Below are 14,872 nucleotides of genomic sequence, written 5' to 3'. Positions count from 1 at the left end.
AAATAAACACCATTGCGTGTTAAGTACCACGAGTGGGGTTTACTCCTTATTTGCTTTGTATTAACACACAACTAAATTTTTTTTCACTTTATTAACTCTTTATTGTGTTCAGTATGAACCAAATTGCTTTTCACTACTTAATCAAACAGCCAGTAGTGTTGCTGCAAGTTTTTGGTTTTTTTCCTGTTGAAGGCAATAAGTCATTCCACCACAAGATTTAAAAATAATGAATCATTTTTTTTTAGGTCTTACAAACCCAGATCCGGATTATTTAAACTTCAAATGGTTGTCTTGGAGGGTTTTTGTCAATCTAATATCACTGGCCGGTTCCACGTTCCACTTGATTTGTTTCGTTTTAGATATGCAATTTGTTAATATCGTGGAATTGAGTAGGACTGGTGATCGCTCTTTAGGATGAGTATTTTAAGGTTTTGAGGGTTGCAGACGCGTTGGAGTTCCATTTGGAGGGTGTGTTACTCAATTTGATTTTTCTTTATATGGCTAAAATATGGGCTGCGTTTGTGCGTGAATGGAGTTTGATCGAAAAGTCTATGAAGTATTATGAGGGACCTAAAAATGCAAAAATAAAAATTGTCGTTGCTATGGTGTCGATTATGGGAATTGCCTTATGTAAGATTTTTTTTTAGTAAAATTGTTACTAAACTAAAAAAATGTTTAGTTGAACATGCTTTAGTAACCAGTAAAATTGCTTGGACAAGCATTAGAAATAATCCACTAAGCTTCTTCAACGCTTCTAGAGAATATTTTGTGCACCATGAGTTTGTAGAGGTATTCCACTTCGTTCCCTATTCCATTTGGACTGGATTATTCTTCAAGGTCTGTCACAATTTACTGTAATGTTGTTTATATTAATCTTTTTTGTTTACAAACAGCTGTTGATAATCCAAAAAACTTTCATCTGGTCGTTTATCGACGTGTTTATTTCCACGGTCAGCATCTGTTTTCATTGCAAAATGGTACAGATTTCCAGAAAAGTGGCCCGTCTATCAGCTTATGAGGTTTATCAAGTTATTTCATTTTCCGGGATTTAAAAAAACAGTTTCAGGAAAAAAACTGCATGATTTGGAGGTCGACTAGAGAAGACTACACCAAACTGTCAAAACTCTGTCAGATCGTTAACAGCAAACTGCGCTGGCTTATCATTCTGTCTTTTTTTAACAACGTCTACCACATCCTGTCACAACTGTTCAATTCATTGAAACCGAACGATGACGCGATGCATAAGATTTACTTTTGCATTTCGTTTACTTTATTAATCTTGAGAATGACCACGGTGTGCGTTTACGCAGGATCTATTTGCGACGAACAGGATCGACTTATTACCGTGTTGACTACGGCGCCTTCTGGTGTTTATAATATTGAAGTAATGATGTATGTTTTTGGTTAGCAAAATTTTTTTTTTATGTTTTTTTATAGGTGGAGCGGTTTATTATGCATCTAGACACTTTTGAAATGGCTTTAAGTGGAAGTAATTTCTTTAAAATCACCAAAGGGTTATTACTGAAGGTATTATATAATGTACTCCAGTGAAGTAGTAGCAGTAATTTCACGTTACTTTTAGATAAGCAGCGCAATTGTCACCTACGAATTAGTGTTAATTCAGTTTAATCAGAAAGAGTTTCAAAATGCTGGACTAGTGTAACCACTTGAATTTGTTACAGGACATATTTAAACAATTTGTTTTTTTCTTATTATCTGCATTGAAAAATACGAGATTATAAATAATTATTATTCCATTTATGAACTCCTTTCCTAGATCAATGTAGTATATATTTTCTAGTTGGAGGATATGTTCTGAAACTTTTAAATAAATCAAAGAGAATCAGTCTTTTCTAGATATGCATAATTTGACAGTTGTCACGTGACTACATTGTTAGTTATAATATGCAGTGTCACGTGACATTTAATTCTGTCAGTTTGTGTGACAGATTGAGGGCGGGACCAGTTTTTAAGTGGGCAGCGACCTAAAATATGTAAACTGGGGTAAAGGGCGTGTCTTGGTAAATGCAGGCCGCATTCGTTTTCACAGCAGAGCAGAGACTTTTTTGACGTCACAATGACGTAATTTGACAGTTGTTCAAATTATGATTTTGCTAAATTACGTCATCGTGACGTCAAAAAAGCTCTGCTCTCTCCATCATAAATCTCCTTCGTTAATCTTGGAAATTACTTTTCTACAATGCACGCCTTATCACCTTTTCTGTTGGAATAATATGTTGCTGATGTTTAATTTTGTACAGGCCTACTATGTCATTTACAGACCATGTACTTCTACCCAACTAGGACAGGGAAACAATTTGTAGAGTATAATCAATCGATAATAATGATTGTACAGAGTTAGATTGTCTTATGCAGTCGCTTTAGCCGGGTTTGACGTTGTTGAGAGTTTCCGGCCTGTAGTTAGCGTAAATGGGACTCAAACTTGATAAGTAAAGCAATACTCGTATCAAATGTTACATACAGAAACCTTATAAAGAAATCCTGAGATGTTTGTGCTTGTGTTTTAATTGCTAACTAAAATGGATAAGTGTGAACCTGTGATCGATATGGCACCCAGTACAGTATCAATGATTGATGGCCGAGTAAGTTATATTATAAAATATTACACAGGGAAACCTACTAAAAGCTACATTTAACCTATAAATTGTGTGCAAGTGTTGGTTGACAGTATGTGTTCAACACAAATGGTGATTTATCACACTATAGTGCTGGAAACTACTTCACCGGTGTCCAGTACAAAAAAATCAGTTTTGACTAGGGAAATTCGCGTTTTTACTGGAATAAAATCTGAAAAAGTATTAAAAAATAGTTTATTTCAATGGTAATAAAAAATTGTAAACTTTCAGTTGTGTTATTCTGGACAAAACTGCATCCGAATTCCAGACGCTCTTACCAAACTGTACGGACATAAAGTACAAAGTCTCGACCTCAGTTACAACGAGTTGATAACTCTAAAAGGACTGGACACTTTTACGGATTTAAGAGAATTGGTGTTGGATAACAACCAACTGGGAGACAATATTTCCATACCACGCCTACCTAAATTGCATACACTATCCCTGAATAAAAACCAGGTATTTTGAAAACACCCACTACATTGGTTGTACACAGGTTTTGATGGTTACAGATATGCAATTTAGAGCTGTTACTAAAGCAGATTAAGACCAACCTACCTGCTTTGACCTATTTGAGTTTGCTTGGCAACCACGCCTGTCCAAATCAGTTGTCCAATAGCGAAAACGATGAAGAAGACTATCAGAGATATCGGTCAGTTGACTAGAAAAACACTTTGCAGTGTATTAATATGTTTTTCCGTCGATCATGTATTAACATCCTTTTTTAATGGACGATAACGAATGCAAAATCGTTCATTAATGAGTCCCATTAATGCACGATTTTATCATAGGCAACCAAATATACTCACAGTATTGTCCATCCTTCTTTATTTGTATTAAATAGATAGAAATAGACTATCATTATTGACATCCACCATTACCGACAGAACTAACTGTCACTGTCATTGTCAAGGGTGCCTATGACTTGGTTTGCCGTGTCGCGTATACAACTGACAATTAGTTTTTTTCGAAACATTTTAGGTTAGTATCCTAAAAACGTTTATTATAGATTACAGTCGACGGAAAAATGTTGTAACAAACTCTTATATTAATGAGCGATTAATACACTCGTTGGTTAAATAACTATTTTGATAGGTACTACGTTCTTTATCATCTTCCTAACTTGAAATTTCTCGACTCAAACTCGGTTAAAGTGGATGAGCTGAAACAAGCGAAAAGTAGAGGGAAATTCATGAACGTAGTCTCTCCAAACAAATTCGATGGAATTGTGGATATTCCAGCACATTTTAACTACACTCCCTTACCTAAATCTTTGAGAAGTCCAGAAGATTACAAAGGTGTTAAGTCGTATACTTTATTAAGGTTTTTATTAACTTTTTAAGTTTTAGGAGCTTACGGGAAATGTCGTTATCGTTACAGCGGTAAACACTCAGAAGGGAACAGATTTATCTCAAATAATGATTTGTAGTCTTAATTGTTCATATAACTAAGCATAAGAAGGTAAGAACTTTTTCTTTACTAGAAAGTTTTATGTAAATTACATAAGTTTAAAACAAATATAGCTTTAATACGTAAATTGTTACTGTCCTTTGTCGTATAAATTGGCCTGAGTAAACTGGATGAGGACTAGTTCGTAAGTGACAATGGCACTGGCAACCTATATTTAAGAGAAATAAATAAAAATAAAAATTAAATCAAATTATAAAGTAACTAACACTTAAAATAATCCCTCGCTTAACCACAAACATTTTACATCCGGTTAGGGCAGTTTTATCGAAACTGATTTGAGTCAGTAGGCGTCGAATCTGGAATGTTTTCAATGCTTTAATAAACTGTCCACCATATATTTTTAGAGCATTTTCAACTAATCTACAAGATTGCTTCATATATTTAGACAGCTTTTGGTCATTTTATTTGTGCAGATAGGAAAAACACTGTTAATACAAGAGTGTGAAAAATACCAACTTGACAAATTTGAGCTGATAGACCTTTTTCTTCTGATTCCAAAAATATATAATAAGTTGACATTTGGTTTAGCCGTTTTCAATTGACATTCAAAGTTTTAAAATCACAGTTGCCATGGATTTGGATGATTTCAAGGTTAAAGACGCCATATTGCCGGTCACGCGAGTGTTGTTGACATGTGTCAATTTAAGTTTACAGTGTTGCCAGCTGTAAATTTAAATAGATACGATTGCGTGACGTGCGCTTTTACGATTTTAGCTTTCCCAGCTGTTTAAATGCAATTTAGATGTGTATATATACTATATAGATTATTTTTAATTATAGAAAGGTGTCACTTTGATCAGAACGGTATAGAAGGTTTGTGATTTAACGACTGTTATTAATAATTTATTAAATGATGTTTTACACCCTAAAATTGTTTTATTTTAAAGTAAAAAAGCAGATATATTTTAGCAACTCCTTCGCCAATTGTCAAGAAAATTTAAAATACCTCTTGCACTTTCTGTGTTCCTGATAGGAAGTTACAGTTTTGCAGAATATCAATTTTATACCAGGAGAGCTGAAACGCAAGGATTTAGTTACTCCCTAATACTACTTGCACTTTTTGTGCTCCTGATAAAAAATTCAATTTTTGTCAGTTTTGAAGCAAGTCTAGTTTTGTATCAGGACAGCAGGAACGTAACGAGGCAAATTTTTAGCTGTGTGTGTGGTGGTGTTTTAAGTTTTCTTGACAATTTGGTGGATGATTGCACTATCAGGAGTAACAGAAATTTGTCTCATTGCGTTTTTGCTCTCCTAATACAATTCCCGATTTTTCTGTCAAAATTGAATTTTCTACCAGGAGCACAGAAAGTCACAGACGGTGTTTTAAGTTTTCTTGACAATTTGGTGGATGGTTGTAGTATCAGAAATTTACCTCTTTGCGTTTCTGCTCTCCTAATACAATTCTCGATATGCTGTTAAAATAAAATTTTCTACCAGGAGCACAGAAGTAAGAGATGGTATTTTAAGTTTTCTTGACAATTTGGTGGATTTACAGTATCAAGAGTAACAGTTCAAGATAAAGATGACAATTTTCTGGTCACACGTTACCAGCTGCAAATTTAAATTACCACTATCACGTGACGTGCTTTTATAATTACAACGACTTTTCCATGTTAAAGATGACATTTTTCTGGTCACGTGACTTGTTGAAAGTTTCAAATTGACGTTGCAGTGTTGCCAGCTGCAAATTTAAATTGCCACTATCACGTGACGTGCTTTTACAATTTTCTGTTTAAATAATGCAATTTACAGACTGTTCAAGATTAAAGATGCCATTTTTTCTGGTCACGTGACTGTTGTTGACAACCTTCAACTTGGCGTTGCAGTGTTGCCGGCTGCAAATTTAAATTACCATTATCACGTGACGTGATTTTACCGTTTTAGCTTTTTCAGCTTTTTAAATGTAATTTACAAACTTTTCAATTTTAAAGTTGACATTTTCTGTCATTGATGTAATTTGACAGTTGGTCAATATATTGTATGGTTAAATTACGTCAAATTTTCTCTGCACACTAGATGGCACATCAACTCGAACACTGATGACGTGAATAGTCTCTTTGATTATTCATGACTTTACAAATTACATTACAATTTTTAAATGCCAATAATTCGAAAACGGCTAAACCAAATGTCAACTTTTTTATATTTTTAGAATCAGAAGAAAAAGTTTTAGCAACTCATCAGGAAATATACAGGGTGTTGCAGTTAGAATTTATCAACTATCTTGGTTACCTCCACATTATAAAGAGAAGAATCCAACGAGTTGAGAACGTTGGTGGGCGCTTTGCTTTCGTCATTGATCCAAGCAGCGTACAGCGACACTGTGGTGGTTTTGAAAATTAAATAAACAAACGAAGACACAAAGTAGATTTTCCTGACTGTGGACGTAAACGACCTTGAAAACAACATCCAATCACGTTATTTGGTTTAAGTATCGGCCAACTCACTCTAGTCCGTGGTAAAGTTGGATGAGAAGAAAGAATATATTCAGAAAGTACGAGAGTAAAACAAGAACGGAAATATGACTGTCCAATTCTTTGCAAAAGCTTGCTAGACGGTCGTAATCTTCTCGGATTCCTTTCCAGAACAGTACGGACATTGTCTGGAATACAATCCAGATTTAGTGATGTCAGATTTCTTTTTGGGTTCAGTTTGTAACTTTTTGTGAATTTTCCTGTTGCAGCTTTTCGGTTATTTGCCTGAATCTCATGGCTATAGCTATACTGGCTATTATGATAAAAACATCATTTAACGCCCATGTTAGATTGGCATGTACGGTGATTATCTACAAATTATTTTTTTTTGTTGGTTAGGTAATTACTTATATAGAAGTTTTTTTAACAAACAATTTTGAATAATAATTTTTTTTTTCTTTCTCTCTAAAGCAGTTTTTAGTCAAATCATCAACAACAAAAACAGCAAACGGTCAACTAGCAATCTGGCAACAACGCACACAACTCGTTATACGTCGAGATCGAGAAGGTCACGTTTGTGTCAGAATTGCGTTCCGTTAACAAGCGCGTGTGAGAAAGAGAGCGCAACTAATCGCTAAAAGCGATACGAATGCATTTTCAAAACGTCAAACTAATTTCCTGAATATGATGTAAATGTCATTTTAAAAACTTTTTTACTACAATAACACTCTTCTTACTGTACAAAATACGGTGGTGAAAATCGTATAAGGTACGTAGGCAAACAATTGAGGGAAACTGCTTGCAAAAACCAGTTCCGAAGTGATATTCCTACCATACGCTGCTGCCACCTGTTCGTAGTTATTTCCGATCCCCAAAAGGTAATCCACTAGAAAAAACCTATTTGTAATCGCTAGCTTCCTTTATAAATAATTACTACCTAAACTTAGGGTTAGAAAAACACCCATTAAAAGTTTAATTTGCAAATCCATGCCTTCGGGATAGCCATACTTGATGTTCATAATTTTGTCCAGTGTACACCAACTTTTAAGCAGTTTAGGCCAACATTTTGCCAGTTGCAAGTACAAAACTACTGTTAACAACGTACCACCGTAAAATACCCCCAACCCTAAAAATGTCCGGGTGTAACGTCATTTGACAGTCGGTCACATGACCTGAAGCTTAATTTTTGTACACAAATTGGCCCAAAATGTTGTGGAATTTACCTAAAGCATTTATGCTACTTCCATGATCAGCCCAGTAAATTAAGCAACAAGCAACAGCGACCCCTAGCAGCGCCATAACAACAATCGAATAGTACACCCTCCAACATTTCCAACTAAAAGTCAACTCTTCCACTCGATTAGTTAAATTTTTCTGCGGTAGCACCCCTAAAATTTGCGACAAACACATGAAAATCCTGAAAGAGCTATAAATGGACTTTTGGTTTTGCTGACGTGATTGCAGCAGGATTGGTTTAAAATACGGCACCACCGAATTCGTCGACATTTTGTTTGATAGTTTGATGGGAACAAGGTGTTTACCGATGATGATGTCTAAAGCAAACAACTTAATAAGGGCTGGCGCAAACTATTAAAGGTTTGTTTACATTGGCTATAAGTTGTCAGTCACGAATAATCTGTTTTTTTCCTGTATTATCATAAACGTTAATGATGTATTTAAGGCGTCAATAAGTTTTTTTTTAGTTAAATCCAGCAACTTAGAAAATGACAGTACTCAAATGTGTGTGTGAGTGAGAAAATCACAAACATTGATTGGTCAAAACCAGCTGAACTGTAGGTATGTTAATGAAAGGATGAAGATTTGCAGAGGATTTTTTTTATTACTTTCTACGCTTTTGATGAAGATGGGGAAGAATTAACGTCATCAGAATTTCAATCACCATTCACCAGGAGAACAAGACTTAGTAGAAATACCGGAACAAGGAAATTGCGATCCTTTCCGATAGCCAAGCAGCCATTAAAGCGTTGAGCTCATCTAACATCAACTCGATGATGGTTCTGGAGTGTCTAGGAATGCTCAATGTGGACTCAGAGAACACCTAAAGAAGCTAGGCCTAGAAGAGGACAGTACCCCTGCAGGTTTTGCGGAGAAGAACCAGAAACACCCCATCACATCTTGCTGGTGTTATGCTGTAGGCCACAGAAGATTAAACACACTGGGATTACTTCAGCTGGCTGTGGAAGAAATACCTCGAACAGACCCACTCAAGATCCTGAAATTCCTAAAGGAACTTGGAATTTCGAGGGGCTGCTATGAACAAGGAAACCTTGAGACAGCAGAAGAAGATGGGGCACAATAGATCTAATCAGATTGTAGTACATCTGTCATCAGAAAGTTTTGATTTTTGTCACTTTGATCATCCCTTAGAATAAAAGTCAGGTTATTTTTAAAATTTTTTACTCTCATATATTCCCATACATTAAATGCGTTTAAATATAGTAATGTAACTTTAATACAACATTATATAAGCTAAACAGGATTAGAATCACGATCGATTTTTTAATTTTCCCTCCGAACTGATCATCAGCTTTGACTTTTCTTCCAATTTTTTTTTCAAATCTAACCCCAACCCACGCAGTGTCCGTTCAAATTTAAATTGCAAGACCTAATCAAGGTAATCACAATGCTTTTTGCTTTAAAAATATATTCAAACACATTTCTAAAGCTACTACAGAGGTGCCTGTGCGTGTTAAAGTAATGCTTTCTCGTATTTAAATCTAGTAGTTGAAACAAAAACGTGTAACAAGCCCACATGTAGGTACAAATGACAGTAACTATAGATTGAATATATTTTTAAAATAATCTAATAATTAGATATCTGGCCTAAGCAACTACTAATAATAATAATAATAATTGAAGTATGTTTGGTTGCCTAAAAGTTTTAGCTCAGACATCCTATTAGAGAAAATATCTAATTCGAAGGCATGACCTTCTTATATAGCACCATCTTATCTAATTTCGTTAATTTTGTGACAATCAAAGCTCTGATCGCTAAAAAACGAGAGCGCAGTGTATATTAAGTTGCCTACATTTAGCAGTGGCCCCACTATATCGATTTTACTGAACCCTTTACTCACTAAAGCGCATTTTAACTCTAAATTACCCTATTTATTAAACACACAATATAAAATAAATAAATAACCAGTCTTGTTCTACTACTTTTGGTTTTTAAACAAAATAAGTACGATTATAGGCCTTTCTAAAAACTCAATTTGTTTATAAAAATAATTGAAAATTCTTTTATTGCCACAAAAAGCTTAACGTAAAATAGTGTTGATTGAAGCGATTTTTTTTAAGTTCCTAGCTTCGACAACCCATATCAGTCAATATTTTCTTCAAACGTCGTACTTAGTGCTAAGCTAACATTGCTAGCAAACATTTAATATTTTACTATACAGCTTGTCCCAAGGGTTCTACATGTATTGGGATCTTCCTCATTTAACCGCCTCTTACGGTTACCAATATATGTAGAAGAACCAATTTGGGATACACTGTATATAACAAAAAAAGTGAGATTAATTATTTAGTAGGAATTTAGTAAATGTAATTGAAGTTTCAACGTCTTAAAAGTATAATTTTTGTGGTTGTATGGTTAGAGCCCACTTATTAATCATAACTTTGGATTGGTTTTGAAAAAGTAACTTATAAATTTGAGACGCCGAGCTTTAGAAAATTACTTTCAACACGATTATTCAGTCTAGTATAATAATTTATTAAGCAACATTATATAGTTTTAGTTGATACTTTAAAACTTTGAAAACTTAAATTTGCTTAACTTTATTATAAATCATCAGTGAATTAGGTGTTATATAATATAATGCAAACGCCGTGTAATAACAATTGCGTTGTGACAAAAATTAGCGGGGAGTTGTAAAGCTAGAGTAAAATGTCACCCACTTTTGGTTGTGTGTTGTTTTTAATATATGGGAATTTTAGAAACTTGTCATTTATATTATTACAGTACTCTAAGGCTAGTTTAATTATTATTAATCGAAGAACAATGGATGATATTTTACACTACTAAACTTTAAAGGGGAATGAACGCCCCTTAGCTACTCTAGTTAGTATCTTAAGACTTCTTAGGCCTAACGGGACGATAGAGGTTTTTGTTTTTCTAATAAATATATGTTTCGTAAATATTGCCAATTAAAACTCGAGGCGATAAGCTGAACAGGAAGTTTCGTGGTCCTGAAGATTGATGGTGCAACGACTTGCCGATGGTGCCAAATCGATCTTCAGTTTGCTGAGTTGATCTTCGTTTTCGGCGACCCAGTACCCGAGAATGTCAGTGTCGTAAGTCGGGATGATTGTTACTTCTGTTCATCCAAAATATATTAAACAAAACTTCGTTAAACTTAACCTGCTTACTTACCTAAATCCTTATCATCCCAAGTGTTTTTAGCCTCGAGCAGGGCGTCGTAAACCTGACGGCTGGGTTCCAAACCCGAAAACACATAATACCTGGCCCTGACCCTTTTGAAAAAGTCCACAAACGAATAGTAATGATTGCCGTGATGAGGCACGTAGGTCAAGTCCACATAAACCGGATTCACTTTCTTTCCTCGCATCTTCGAAGGTGACTCAGCCCTTTTCTTATCGTCGTTTAGTTTATTTTTTGCGGAAACATACGAGGACAGTTTCTTCTCTTTCTTGGGGGTGCCGTTGTTGTTGGGCGGGGCCGGACTCGGCAGACCTAAAGGTTTACCCCAGGACGCCATAGGATCTTCACCGTACACGCTCGCTGTCATTGGGTCTTCCTCGAGACTTCTTCTTCTGGCTGGTTCCGGCCTGTACGTACGGTACGCCGCTTTTAGCGTTTCCTCATCTTCGAAACTCCTTTTTGGGGTTGGCAGTTCTTTACCGATGAAGCTGCACGTCATCAAGTCTACTTCTTCACTTGATCCGGAGTCGTGGAAATAGGTTGGAGCTGGAAGCCCTAGGGGAGGACCCCAGCTATCTAACACTTTTGCTGTATCTTGATTGAAACTAGAAGGCTTTGCTGAAAATACGTAATAAACAAGTCAGGTTAAAGAAGACAACGTGACTGGTTCAATGAGTCTGATAAACTCTTGTTTTGTTCTGTTCCTACAGGAATATTTTGGTTGATTTCCACTGGCTGTCTAACTCAACATTTTGAGATCTATGGAACTTTCAAAATGGTTCTAGAGGCATCTGACACATTAAAACAATTTTTGGAAAGGTTGAAAGTTGAAAAAGACCTCTGGCACTTATTAGAAGGTTCTCAATAACATTTTGAGATCTATGGAACTCTAAAAATTATTCTAGAGGTCTCTGACAATTCAAAAAAAATCTGGAAAACTTGGAGAGGATTATGGCACTTTTTAGAAGGTTCTCAATAGCACTTCTATGGATTCTTTGCTCCTATGTTGTAAGATTTTGGCAAAACATAGGCAAACAAACACACAAGCATTGGTTTATCATACCTTGTTATTCAAACATTCAGTTTAACTGCAACTCTCAATGTGGATGTGATGTGAGCTCTCTTACAGACAGTTACAGAGTGGATTTTTTACCAAAATGTAGCTAAAACAACGCTTTATTAGTCCACCCTGTATAGTTTGTCCTAAAAAATTATTCAATGACAGTTCCACGCTGAGAAATGTCATATTTACACAAAAAAACTTTGTCTACTTTGACAGGTCATAATTCTGGTTGTATGACAGTTACAGAGTGGATTTTTTTACCAAAATGTAGCTAAAACAACGCTTTATTAGTCCACCCTGTACAGTTTGTCCTAAAAAATTATTTAGTGACAGTTCCACGCTGGGAAATGTCATATTTACACAAAAAAACTTTGTCTACTTTGACAGGTCATAATTCTGGTTGTATGACAGTTACAGAGTGGATTTTTTTACCAAAATGTAGCTAAAACAACGCTTTATTAGTCCACCCTGTATAGTTTGTCCTAAAAAATTATTTAGTGACAGTTCCACGCTGAGAAATGTCATATTTACACAGAAAAACTTTGTCTACTTTGACAGGTCATAATTCTGGTTGTATGACAGTTACAGAGTGGATTTTTTTACCAAAATGTAGCTAAAACAACGCTTTATTAGTCCACCCTGTACAGTTTGTCCTAAAAAATTATTTAGTGACAGTTCCACGCTGAGAAATGTCATATTTACACAGAAAAACTTTGTCTACTTTGACAGGTCATAATTCTGGTTGTATGACAGTTACAGAGTGGATTTTTTTACCAAAATGTAGCTAAAACAACGCTTTATTAGTCCACCCTGTACAGTTTGTCCTAAAAAATTATTTAGTGACAGTTCCACGCTGAGAAATGTCATATTTACACAAAAAAACTTTGTCTACTTTGACAGGTAATAATTCTGTTTGTATGACAGTTACAGAATTGATTTTTTTACCAAAATGTAGCTAAAACAACGCTTTATTAGTCCACCCTGTACAATTTGTGCAAAAAAAATTAGTCAAACTGAGCAAGTTCGGGATTCGTTGCAGGCCAAAATTTGAGGGTACATTTTTGAATCAAACCGTAAGAAGTGATAATAAATTCAGTAGAATTGGCAACACTGTAAAAAGTGGCGTGCACGCAAAGACACGTGTGAATCGTACTATATCAAGTTATTATTTTGTTTTTGCCCGTAAATGTAGGCGTCTAAAATTGCTTTACTATTCAACGGCGACTACTGCAAAACGGCCGTTCTGCGCATGGAGCGAGACATTTTGAGGTTAATTGACTTTTGTTTCAAAATGGCGGATCTGCTGCGCGCGAAACGCGACAACGACGAAGTAAGATTTATAGTAAAAATCAAAGCGAATTGCGGTCGACGTCATTGTGTTGCAGCTACTGAAATTCGCGAGCAAATTTGTGCTCGAGTGCGCCAGTTTGTCTGGAACGTACTGTATATTGGAATCGTCGTTTTTAGCGGCCGCCGCCATTTTCCTGGCCCATCACGTGGTTTACGCGGCACGCGATTGGTCAATTTCACATGTTAGATTTGGCACTTTTTTTAAAAAAGGTCATTATTTGTTGTTTTGCTAAAATCTTACAATATTGAGGTATAATACTTGCTTATTATGTTTATCATTGTTACTGCTGTTTGTTATTGTTTTTTTTTTAACGTTTAGTAGGGGGTAGTTAGAAGTTTTGAAACAAAATACACAGAAACCGAACTAAATATGTTATGAAAGTAAATGGAAATATTTAGGAATGTTCTAATAACAAAGTAAGCTAAATAATTAGGCGCTTTCTCTCGTCAGTAAAAATCACATGACACCATTTTTATAAAACCACATCGAGGTCACGTGACTTTTTAATCATAACGCGTTTGGATCCAAAATCACGAACCGAAAGCAAACGGCTATTAAAATCCAGTCGGTAAAATCAGTCAGTTTGACAACACTGTTGCAAAATCATGGCCTACTTAAAATTTTTTGGAGGTGTTCTGTCTTTGTCACGCGCATGCAATCATCTATGTGTCCCTTACACGGTTTTCCTACGGCCGATTTGATTAATTGGAAAATGTCAGCCTGCCGGTTAAATTTAAAGTGACAGTCCGCGAAATTGTCAGCGCCTACTATATGCATCAATACTGAGGTGATAACAGGTCACGTGACTGATCTGACACAACTTTTCAACGTAAAATAGCCGTGCTTAGACTACATGTAAAATATTTGCGTAAATCTCATGCTTTTTCTTGTCCAATCACAAAATACGAACAGTGCGTTGATTTACCCAATACACGGTGAACGTCAGACACAAAACATGAAAGTTGCACTGACAGCTGTCACAGTACTCATAAGATGGCAGGGTGGCCATATTTATAGCATATCAAAACGTTTTTGTTTGACATTTCTGACATAAATAGGACTGATGAGAGTAAAATTTACTTACGCGTAACACTAGCAGTCACTTTCTCTTTATGGCCTTCTCGATCATCAATCTTAGCTTTGGTGATTTCGTACAGATAAGTGGGCGGGGCCTCGTCAAACTCTTTGGGCAATGCCCCGTAGAATGACGTGCTCATAGGGTCCAACTCGTCCAGGTCGGATTGGGAGTGAGCCACTTGCGACTTGGTGCTCAAATCCTCTTCGTCCGTTTCTAAGGGGAATTTATTAATAAGGTCTAATTCAAGGCAAATGACGTCATTATGTCACTGGTTTGGTGCAAACGATGACGTTTCTCTGTAAGTGACAAAAATTTGGTCTTACCGGTTTGTTCACTCGGACCACTGTCGTGCTTCAAAGAGGGGCTGGTTGGGAGATCTTCTTGAGGTTTAGGGCTTCCACTTCCCGAAGTCTACAAGTGTAACAAAACCGTTAAAACAATTTCATTCAATTAATAGG

General features: G+C 35.8%; 4 protein-coding genes across 4 annotated transcripts in view; 2 read left to right on the top strand and 2 right to left on the bottom strand.

The window, feature by feature from the left end:
• Positions 1-14: 14 nt before the first annotated feature.
• LOC145732666 (gustatory receptor for sugar taste 64f-like) lies at positions 15-1,755 on the top strand. The gene is given in 8 exon segments (XM_081985086.1): positions 15-192; positions 246-389; positions 445-634; positions 636-837; positions 894-1,019; positions 1,067-1,384; positions 1,438-1,527; positions 1,583-1,755. Coding segments are annotated over 8 exon segments (1,230 nt in total). The 5' UTR covers positions 15-113; the 3' UTR covers positions 1,664-1,755.
• Positions 1,756-2,439: 684 nt separating this feature from the next.
• On the top strand, positions 2,440-4,977 carry LOC145732674 (leucine-rich melanocyte differentiation-associated protein-like). Its single transcript, XM_081985095.1, has 5 exons — positions 2,440-2,603; positions 2,868-3,095; positions 3,149-3,288; positions 3,732-3,934; positions 3,986-4,977. Exons 1-5 carry the CDS (start codon positions 2,541-2,543, stop codon positions 4,063-4,065), a joined length of 714 nt encoding a protein of 237 aa, XP_081841221.1. The 5' UTR covers positions 2,440-2,540; the 3' UTR covers positions 4,066-4,977.
• Positions 4,095-8,115, bottom strand: LOC145732667 (gustatory receptor for sugar taste 64e-like). Its single transcript, XM_081985087.1, has 8 exons — positions 7,744-8,115; positions 7,458-7,646; positions 7,258-7,406; positions 6,766-6,891; positions 6,554-6,708; positions 6,339-6,501; positions 4,313-4,402; positions 4,095-4,254 (listed from the first exon to the last, which is right to left on the bottom strand). The coding sequence occupies exons 1-8, from the start codon at positions 8,024-8,026 to the stop codon at positions 4,177-4,179; spliced, it is 1,233 nt and encodes a 410-aa protein (XP_081841213.1). The 5' UTR covers positions 8,027-8,115; the 3' UTR covers positions 4,095-4,176.
• An 806-nt stretch (positions 8,116-8,921) lies between these two features.
• The window catches only part of LOC145732676 (uncharacterized), a 33,910-nt gene continuing 27,959 nt past the window's right edge, over positions 8,922-14,872 (bottom strand). The window contains 4 exon segments of the mRNA XM_081985097.1: positions 8,922-10,857; positions 10,914-11,540; positions 14,421-14,627; positions 14,738-14,825. Of these exon segments, the coding sequence (XP_081841223.1) occupies positions 10,688-10,857; positions 10,914-11,540; positions 14,421-14,627; positions 14,738-14,825 (1,092 nt within the window). The 3' untranslated portion in view covers positions 8,922-10,687.

The sequence above is a fragment of the Ips typographus genome, linkage group LG8, assembly GCF_016097725.1.
Source record: "Ips typographus isolate SLU linkage group LG8, UJ_Ityp_2.0, whole genome shotgun sequence".
In the NCBI taxonomy this organism is placed as follows: Eukaryota; Metazoa; Arthropoda; class Insecta; order Coleoptera; family Curculionidae; genus Ips; species Ips typographus.
Note: the sequence above shows the minus strand (reverse complement) of the source record. Positions and strands in the feature narration are given on the sequence as shown.

Bases quoted from the DNA above. Each gene is read 5' to 3' on its own strand.
- LOC145732667 (XM_081985087.1), bottom strand. From the start codon at position 8,026: ATGTCGACGAATTCGGTGGTGCCGTATTTTAAACCAATCCTGCTGCAA. The intron at 6,502-6,553 runs GTGAGTTGGCCG...GTTGTTTTCAAG, and splicing joins CAACTTTACCACGGACTAGA to GTCGTTTACGTCCACAGTCA. The intron at 4,403-6,338 runs GTAACCAAGATA...AAAACATTCCAG, and splicing joins CTTCTCTTTATAATGTGGAG to ATTCGACGCCTACTGACTCA.
- LOC145732674 (XM_081985095.1), top strand. From the start codon at position 2,541: ATGGATAAGTGTGAACCTGTGATCGATATGGCACCCAGTACAGTATCA. The intron at 3,096-3,148 runs GTATTTTGAAAA...TGATGGTTACAG, and splicing joins TATCCCTGAATAAAAACCAG to ATATGCAATTTAGAGCTGTT. The intron at 3,935-3,985 runs GTGTTAAGTCGT...TTTAAGTTTTAG, and splicing joins AAGTCCAGAAGATTACAAAG to GAGCTTACGGGAAATGTCGT.